General features: G+C 47.1%; 1 protein-coding gene across 1 annotated transcript in view; it reads left to right on the top strand.

The window, feature by feature from the left end:
- Positions 1-9,451, top strand: part of stk25b (serine/threonine kinase 25b) — a 12,508-nt gene extending 3,057 nt beyond the window's left edge. The window contains exons 5-11 of the mRNA XM_054738241.2: positions 3,618-3,775; positions 3,932-4,117; positions 4,901-5,046; positions 8,449-8,551; positions 8,698-8,769; positions 8,974-9,110; positions 9,185-9,451. Coding sequence (XP_054594216.1) covers positions 3,618-3,775; positions 3,932-4,117; positions 4,901-5,046; positions 8,449-8,551; positions 8,698-8,769; positions 8,974-9,110; positions 9,185-9,224 — 842 coding nt within the window. The 3' untranslated portion in view covers positions 9,225-9,451. The remainder of the gene's footprint in view (positions 1-3,617; positions 3,776-3,931; positions 4,118-4,900; positions 5,047-8,448; positions 8,552-8,697; positions 8,770-8,973; positions 9,111-9,184) is intronic.
- The last annotated feature ends 589 nt before the right edge of the window (positions 9,452-10,040 follow it).

Below are 10,040 nucleotides of genomic sequence, written 5' to 3' on the forward strand. Positions count from 1 at the left end.
CTTGTTCTATGTGTAAGAGGTGATTACGTGGAGTCTCACGCGTCTACTTGATCAGGAAACTTCTGGGTCAATGTTCTGCCTAGGGGTGGGCGGTATAAACGGTATATGGTAGAAATTATATTAATTTGGCCAACGGTAGAGATTTTGACTATACCGGCCTATCGCAGTAGCGCATGTTGATGACGTCATCAAGCGGCGTCTGTTGAGGCTGAAAGCATGGAGCCTGTGGTGGAGGAGGAGGTTCTCTTAAAGAAGACCGGTGCAACATTGGTCATTTGGACTTGGTTTGGCTTTAAGGAGTCGGATGTGGAGCAGAACTATATAATCTGCAAAGTATGCCGGAAGAAAGTATTAGCCACTAGAGGGAATACATCTAATGTGTTTTACCACCTCAAAACGAAGCACGTTGTGGAATACGAAGAAAGCCAAAAACTGCGTCCTCAACAAACGCCCAGTCAGTCGAGCGGTAAGAAAAAAGGTGGTCTTACACACCAGCAGACGGATATTTTACAAGCATTAGCTAAAGGCACTCAGTATGAGAGAAATAATCAACGGTGGATTGATATTACAAATGCCATTACCACGTACCTGCGTAAGGACATGGTGCCGTTTCTTACAGTGGAGAAAAGCGGCTTTTGGGACACGATTAAGACACTCATCCACATTACGACGTACCGAGCCGCAAACACTTCAGCCAAACAGAGATGCCAAAACTGTACGAGAAAGTCCGCGTGCAAGTAAAGCAAGAGAATCGATCAATTTTCTTAAAGTGGCATTTTATACTGTTTGAAGTGTGTTTATTCTGCTGCTGCAATATATCTGGTATGTGAGTATGCTTAAAGACAGTCGTTTTTGACATGTATACAAAAGAAAGTCATATATCGCAATATATACCGTTACCGCACAGTTTTCAAATTATATCGCAATATAGATTTTAGGCTTTATCGCCCACCCCTAGTTCTGCCTTGTCGATGCATTTGGCCTCGTGGTTTTTAATAATTTGGGGACGTTTGTTCGTGTTTTTTTCACCGTGGCTGCTGACATAGTTCTATTTGTTCTGCTTGTGTGGAGAGACGGGCCAAACCCCTCCTTTGTGTAACCAGGAAACCGGTACGGCACGCAGCGGGGCCAGATTACCACGGAAACATGATCGTTGAAATGAGTGAATACTGTTAGATTCCAGCCATGCGTGTCTTCATAACTTTAATAACTCCACGCTGACCCAGAGGAGAACATGCAACTAGTTAACTGTGAGATAGGTAGGTAGGTAGGCAGGTAGGCAGGTAGGTAGATGCAGGGTGGCGTTGGGTCCAGGTCCTGCACCAATAGGGTTTGTTGACACTCGCTTCTCAGGAATGTGTATCTCTGAGCAAGGGGCAAAAGACCTTTATCCTCATGTACCCGACGGACCCGGTACTGGGTCCGGAACTACTTCCGGTTTCAAAGTCGTTCCAAAACCATGTGTAATGTTCACCAGGGCTGTACAGTGTGACATATATGTCACACGTGCGATGAAAAAAACTCTTTGTGCGATAAACTATTTTTTAGACGTAGCACTCGTGCGACATCTTTTCAAGTGACTTTTTTACTCCAGAACGCTGCTCCGTATTGTGAAGGAATGCCTTTTACTGGCGCACAGTGTGCTAATCGGTGGATGAAAACAGAGAAACCAGCAAAGACACAAAGGCAGAGACGGTCCAAAGTTTGGGATGAAAAGAGAAACTACCGGCAGATTTGCTAATGCTAGCGGGTAGCAGGCTCACAAGCAGTGGCCGCTCCAGAAATGTTTTTCTGCAGGTGCTATGAAGGAAGTGGTCATGCGTACCTATTGTTCTCTAAAACACCTTCAGCACTAGCAGATACACATGCGTGCACAACACCTCAACAACACCTGAAACAATCATTAATAAACATCATAAACATATGAACAATCGCGGACTTTTCCATGAAATCATAAACACATACAGCCACACAGAAAACCATCTATAGAGTTGTAAGGTTAGCTAACGTTAGCATTAGCATTTCCAGCGGCTAAACCTTGGACTGCTGCAGCGGTTGAGGGTTGACTCTCTTCATCCAGATCCGTAGGTTTATGTGGGTCTGAGATCACTTCCAAAGATTCATTCGTTTCTGACTGAACCCGTGGAAATGTGGGCAACAAAAACCGATCCATCTTACCGCTAGCTCTACCTTTCACTCGTTCACAGGTGGAAAATGAGGTCAAAGGTTAACATCAATTTCCTGTTTTGGTTTAAGTTTTTACTATCTATATGTTTATGTTTAAGTTTATTCATTTAGCAGACGCTTTTATCCAAAGCAGCTTACAACTTATAACCTATAGGGCATGTTGTGATCTGTGGGGGAAACCGGAGTACCCGGAGGAAACCCACGCATGCATGGGGAGAACACGCAACTCCACGCAGGCTGCAGCCGAGTTTCAAACCTGCAGCCTTCGTGCTGCGAGGCAACAGTGCTAACCACTGCGCCACCATGCAGCCTGTGCTGTCTATATGTCTATATGATAATTTACTGATTATTTTTGTTTTGTATGTTAAATATTATCACATCCACACGTTGAATTAAAATTAAATTGTAAAAAAAAATAAAATAAATAAATTCTAATATTTACTTGGAGGTGCAATGACTAATCCAGGGGTAGCTATAGCACCCCCTAGCCACCTAGCATATATTTGCCACTTGAGGATATTTAAAAGCATGTCATTTTGACATGTATAAACAGAGGAAAAAAATATATCGCAATATACACATCGTTACCGCACATGCTTCAGATTCGTCGTCATCGTCTTCCTTCGCTTATCTGAGTTCGGGTCGCGGGGGCAGCATCCCAACTAGGGAGCTCCAGACCGTCCTCTCCCTGGCCACCTCCACCAGCTCCTCCGGCAGGACCCCAAGGCGTTCCCGGACCAGATTGGAGATGTAACCTCTCCAACGTGTCCTGGGTGGACCCGGGGGCCTCCTGCCGGCAGGACATGCCCGAAACACCTCCCCGGGGAGGCGTCCAGGAGGCATCCTGACCAGATGCCCAAACCACCTCAACTGACTCCTTTCGATCCGGAGGAGCAGCGGTTCTACTCCGAGTCCCTCCCGAGTGTCCGAGCTCCTCACCCTATCTCTAAGGCTGAGCCCGGCCACCCACGGAGGAAACTCATTTCGGCCGCTTGTATCCGCGATCTCGTTCTTTCGGTCATTACCCAAAGCTCATGACCATAGGTGAGGACTGGGACGTAGATCGACCGGTAAATCGAGAGCCTGGCTTTCTGGCTCAGCTCCCTCTTCACCACGACAGATCGGCTCAGCGTCCGCATCACTGCAGACGCCGAACCAATCCGCCTGTCGATCTCCCGATCCCTCCTACCCTCACTCGTGAACAAGACCCCGAGATACTTAAACTCCTCCACTTGAGGTAGGACCTCTCCCCCGACCCGGAGGTGGCAAGCCACCCTTTTCCGGTCGAGAAAAAGCTTCAGATTATATCGCAATATAGATCTGAGGCCATATCGCCCAGCCCTATGATGTAGGTGCTTGTTCTTCGGCTTTATCATGACTTCTGTTTACATGATCAACCCACCAGAGCAGTTTTTTTTTTCTTCCCCTAGCTGCCAATGTGCTCCTGTCGGAACAGGGGGACGTGAAGCTTGCAGACTTTGGAGTAGCGGGACAGTTGACAGACACTCAGATCAAGAGGAACACGTTTGTTGGTACCCCCTTCTGGATGGCCCCAGAGGTCATCAAACAGTCAGCGTACGACTTCAAGGTGAGACTGTGAGCGGGAAGGCAGATGAGCTGCTCCCAGTTAGCATCACAAGCTCTGGTCATGTAGGCATGTGCGCTTTCCATAAACTCATCTCATAAATAACATTTCAAATGAAAATCTGACCGTTATTTATCACGTGTTTTCTCTCCCATTCAGGCGGATATCTGGTCTTTGGGAATAACTGCCATTGAATTAGCCAAAGGGGAACCACCCAACTCTGACCTCCATCCCATGAGGGTCCTGTTCCTCATCCCCAAAAACCCTCCCCCCACACTGGAAGGCCAGTACAGCAAGCCCTTCAAAGAGTTTGTGGAGGCCTGCTTGAATAAAGACCCCCGTTTTGTGAGTGAAGGCCGTCTGCAGACTGAACCACTCGAGCTTGTCTGATAAAGTAGAAAACAGAGTAAAGGTTGGTTTATGCTTGACGCGTCCGCGAGGTCCGCACGGCTCCGCGCGGAAAAGTTGTGTCATTTTGCGTCATTTTAACAACCACGCCCCTCCACCGCGTCTCCGCACGGCCCAAGATTTCCGCAACGCGCACCTCGGAAAATTTCTAACCACGCGGACAGTCGGACGCGGAAAAACATGGCGGACCGGCATGGCAGAGGTTGGTAAATACAGACATTTTTATGATTCAGCTCTCAGAGATCACCGTGATCAACATGTTGTTAATAATTCTTGGAGAGAAATAGCTCGCACTGTCGGAAAAGACGAGGACGCTGTTAAAAATGCTGGAATGCCATGTTGTAAACAGTAATTTCTACTTCTACTATGGTGTAGTGTTGGATGCATGCTGTAGAGCTCCATGCTGCCCCGTTCAGTTTGGGAGAATATTGGCTCACCGCAGAGACGAGCCGCATGAACCATAAACGCTGCGAGTTGTGAAGCGCGTTCCAGCTGCGAGCCGCATCACCGCGCAGAAAGTGAATGCGTCAAGCATAAACCAAGCTTTACATCTGTGTTGCTATGTAAACCAGACCTTTATCCTCCCAGACTCTGGGCCAGACTTCTTTTTCTCTAACACCAACTGGTTTGTTCTGAGCTAGATTTAAGAACAGGGCGATGAGTTATTCATTAGAAGCTTCATGGCTGCTCTTTCATTCTGACTCCTGCTGCTCTCCACAGAGACCAACCGCCAAAGAGCTCCTGAAGCACAAGTTCATCACACGTTACACCAAGAAGACAGCATACCTGACGGAACTGATAGATCGTTACCGCCGCTGGAAATCCGAGGGACACGGGGAGGAATCCAGCTCTGACGACTCGGATATGTGAGTCTGTTCAAAAGTGACTCACACACCAGGCAGGGGCTGTTTGGGTTCCTTGTGGATGTTTTATGATTCATAACTGTAAACTAAATAACAGTAAACCAGTACCACACCGTGAGAATACTGACTGGGGAGGTACCGACTTACTGCAAGGTTCTGTGCTGGGGCCTCTACTCTTCCTCCTCTATCTGCTTCCTCTTCAGCACATCCTGAGCTCCTTCAAAGGAATCTCCTACCATCTTTATGCAGATGACATCCAGCTGTACATCTCCTTTAAGCCCCATGAGATGTCTAAGCTGCAGCTGTTACACACCTGCTTAGACTCTATCAAAGCCTGGATGGTTGGGAAAGTTGACTCTTTTGGTCAGCTTGCTTCTCACACCAAACCCTCTGTCAGGAATCTTGGTGTGACCTTTGACCCAGCTCTCACCCTGGATTCTCGTGTCAGTTCTCTTGTTCGCTCTTCCTTCTTCCATCTCAGGAACATTGCTAAGCCGAGTCCCATTCTGTCTCGGTCTGAACTTGAGACAGTTCTCCACACCTTCATCTCCTCACGCTTAGACTACTGTAACTCTCTTTTCACGTGTCTGAGCAGAGCCTCCCTGAACCGTCTACAGGTGGTTCAGAACGCCTGTGCTCGGCTTCTGACCAAGTCCTCCAAACACACCCACATCACCCCGCTTCTCCTCCAGCTTCACTGGCTGCCAGTCAACGTCAGGGTTCATTTCAAGATCCTGGTTCTGGTCTATAGGGCCTTACATGGACAAGCACCATCTTACATTGGTGATCTTCCTAGTCCCTACACCCCCAGCAGGTCCCTGAGGTCCAGTGATCAAAGCCTACTGGTTGTGCAGCACCAGGCTAAAGACCAAAGGTAACAGATCATTTGCTGCTGTGGCCCCCAGACTCCGGACCTCTCTCCCCCTGAGCCTGAGATCAGTGGACTCAGTGGTCTCCTTTAAAAAGCAGCTGAAGACTCACCTGTTTAAGCTGTAATATTATGCCTATTCGCCGGCAAGGTTTGTCTATAAAAGGGGCTACAGACTTGGAGACACTCTGCAGCCTGACCCACTCTGTCACTGACTATGTGAAGTTCTGTGTAGACAACACCATCCCAACACGAAGAGTGAGGTGTTTCTCGAATAATAGACTCTGGTTGACCCCTGAGCTGAAATCCCTGCTGAACGATAAGAAAAATACTTAAATGGCTGGAGACAAAGAGGGTCAGAGATGAGTCCAGAAAGAGCTTAAAGGGCTAAAGATGTCTACGACAACTCACAGAGCAGTGAATCACAGATGTTGATATCTCTCACTCTCATCGAATTAAAATAATTCCAACAGTTTCTAAAAGTACATCAAATGAGCTTTTACATTCATGTTTCTCCAAATATCAATTAGCGGGAAACCTGCTGCTGCATCACAGAAAGAAACGGATCGAACCGCAACGGGAGATCGGAGAACCACATGGAGATGATCTGATCATCTGCATGAGGGAAAAACAAAATGATCGGATCCTTTTCTGACCTTCCCCACCTACAAAGTTTAATTACAACAATCAAACGTGACAGAGCCTGGATTTGTATTCTGAACAGTCTAAACATGTTTTAAAAAGAAACGTATGACAAAAGTGGCACCTGCTCAGTAAAACCACCAACAGGGTGAAAAATATCTAAATATTGTCGGCAGAGACGGGCTACAACTTCTGGATCCAATTTATATAAATCATTTTATTGATTATCGTCTTATGAAAGATAGCTTTGACGTACACGAGCGACCGGTACCGGCTGCTGTCACCTGTTGTGATTGGTTAAAGCAGCTCTCTGCTGAGGGTAGGCCCCGCCCACAATGCCACGGCTGCTGTGGCTCCCAGTGTTTTCTTTACTGTGGGAAACGGGTAATAATGGCTCTTTGATGGGAACAGGTTGCCGACCCCTGCTCTAATTCCATGGTGGGCAGCTTTAACAACTAAAACGATTGTTTATGAACTAACATTACCTTCAGTTATGGACACTAATTGTTATGTAGTTTGAACCCAAGAGTCTCATCATCTAAGTTTGCAAACTTGTTGGATCATGAATCTGTTTAAAGTTTTGCTCTATATGTGCCCCTTTTTAACTTTGAGCACCCGCCCCTTCAAAGGTCTCAGCACGGCCCTGCATATAACATCAATCTAATACTCGGTATGTGTTCAATACTTGTGCAATATCTGATTTACATAGTACTTCTGTGTCCCTTAAGCTTAACTTACTCACCATCATTGCGTTCTCAAAAACCTAGAGAGTCGAAGATATCCAAGGACACCTGGCTGCAGCATGCAGAAAGGGGCGGAGCCAGGCCAGTTGTCAGACCCGTATGAACTACGTCTGTTACTAGTTTATAATAGCTAATACTCTGTTTTATGTTCAAATTAAGCTAGATGAATATAATTTACTACATGACGAGGTCTGAATTTATATCCCAAATGAAAAGGTTCCTTTCAGCGAATCTCTGCCCATGAAGGCTCCAAGTTGTATTTTGTATTACCTCTGGTGGTCCGGTGGTGTTATTCACCCACACTGGCTAAATAAATCCAGAGAATAAAGAACAAACAGATTAGTCCTTATATTTTAAACAGTTTACCAATAAAGGGTTGAAAACATAAAACTGGCAAGTGTTGCCACATAATAAAAATAAAAAGGTTAATGCCGCGACCGGGAGGCAACCCTGTGCTAAACTACACCAGTCTACCACTGTAACCACTACACCGCTGCATGTGGTGTCTAGCCCACGTCCCCGTTACCATCACGTGTGTCTTTGCAGACGGGATGTTTGGTCTTTACGGCGGCGTTCCAGTAGAATATCTACGGAAAATCCCGGTTTCAGAAGTGAGACCAGACTAGCTTCAGGGGGAGGAAGGCCTGTGAGTGGGCTACTTCCTCCCATTTGCAGGAAAAATCTTTACAACGACCACATTTCAGTTGAGACAGGAAAATGCATGAATGCAGCCAAAATAGGGTTTGGGGTATTTCTTAAGAGGAAATGATAATATTACAAGGTACAACATCCCTAAAAGTATGTGGAACCTTTACTAAAACTGTTCAACCAACCTCTCCGTCCTCCTCAGTCTTGTGTTGTAGGTGATATTAGTTATAGCGCCCCCTTCAGTTCTGGAACGTAAGTGCTGCTTTTTCCAAATATGGTCTGACAACTGGCCCGATGCCGGCCCTTTCTGCGTGCTGCAGCCAGGTCCTTCTCCAGACATCTAGCAACAGACACGGAGAAGCTTGAGGAATAGCTCGTGTGTGTGTATAAACATGTACCTTTGTTGTTATTTCTCTTCTGATTATTCTCTCCGGTGCTGCTGCTGCGGTCACACGTGACGTTCCCCGCTGTGGGATTAATAAACTCCGTTCTGTTATCCTGCAGAGATCCAGATGATGTTGAGCCACATCCCACATGGACCTTCCCCACAGTCAAACCCACCACTCTGAGCCAGCTACAGAAAGACTACACACACACTGATTCAGAGGTGACACACACACACACACACACACACACACACACACACACACACACACACACACACACACACACACACACACTGATTCAGAGGTGACACACACACACACACGCACACACACACCCCTTCTAGTGGTCACGTGTCTCCCGTTTCAGTCTGCAGATTCTCTGAAGCCACAGCCGAAGTCTCAGAGCTTGCTGACCGTGGTGACGCCCATCTTCAGAGAGGTAGACCCCAGCTACCATGACAACGGCACATTTACATCATGTCCCACAAACGGATGTATTTTACTTGCTTCTTGAGCTCTTATATTAAATTTCCTCATGTCTGACGGATCATTTCTCTTCCTCTCTCGTGACTCTAACCTGCCTGCACCGGTCTCTCTGCACGAGTTAGAGTTTAACAGCATTTTAACTTTCCTCCACCCCTAGCTGAAGGACAAGCGGCGGGCTAACAGTGGAGGAGTTGGAGCCATCGAGGAGCTGGAAAACGCCTTTAGCCTAGCGGAGGAGTCCGATCCAGGCATCTCGGACCGCCTCATCAAACACATGATGGAGAGACTGTGCAGGTGAGGCAGCAGGTGATGCCACGCAGCAGGTAAACCCCTCAGTACTGATCTGCTGCTTGTCCTTTCCCCTCCAGGTTCACTTTAAATGGTAACACCACCAGGTCTTCTCGGTGAAACCCCCACTGGACCCAGTCCTCTCAGCAAGGCCCACCTGTTGGACCACTGCCGTTCGTCCCTGTCCTGTTCTGTCCCCTCACAGATTTGAGTTATAATTAGATATTTTTACAGTTTTTCTTTAAAGCAGAGAGTATTTAAGACAAAGAAGCTACGGTGTTAAGAACATTGTGTTGATCTGTTGGTGAGAAGAAAATTGCTATAATAAAGTTTATGTATCAGCTGGCTTCTTGTCTCCACGACGGACCCGCATCTCCGTTTAGTTCTGCAGCCAGACTTGTTTCAGACTGTGAACGTCTGTTTACTGGTTGTTTACCTTAAAACAACATGTGTTGTGTTACCGGGGGCTGCGGGGTCGCTCTTCCATCCGTCAGGACGTGTGTCGCTGAAACGTTCTGCAGAAGACCGAAACGTTCAACTGGACAAGATTTTCCTAACATGGAAGGTTGCATCAGGAGGAAGGTGGGCTGATGGGAGCGTTTCATCAGCTTTTCAGCTGACTCGGGTCTGCCAGACTCCTGCTCCAGATGTTTTAGCTCCTTCCACAGATGTTCAGCAGGATCTAGATCAGCATCAGCCCAAATAAGTCCACTTGGGCCAATATTAACAAGTGTTCATTTCCATCTTGTTGTTCATGTACCTGTAGGAGTGGAGAGGCTTGGTCACGTGACCGTGACCGTGATGTAGCACAGGATTATGGGATGGTGGACCAAAGCAGAGAAGTGAAGTCGGTATAGATGAGCAGTCATTTAAAACCATCCAGGCGCTCACACACACACGGGAGGCTAACGCTGCAGCCATTTTAGCCCGATGCAG

This window comes from Nothobranchius furzeri, chromosome 11 (genome assembly GCF_043380555.1).
Source record: "Nothobranchius furzeri strain GRZ-AD chromosome 11, NfurGRZ-RIMD1, whole genome shotgun sequence".
Taxonomy (NCBI): domain Eukaryota; kingdom Metazoa; phylum Chordata; class Actinopteri; order Cyprinodontiformes; family Nothobranchiidae; genus Nothobranchius; species Nothobranchius furzeri.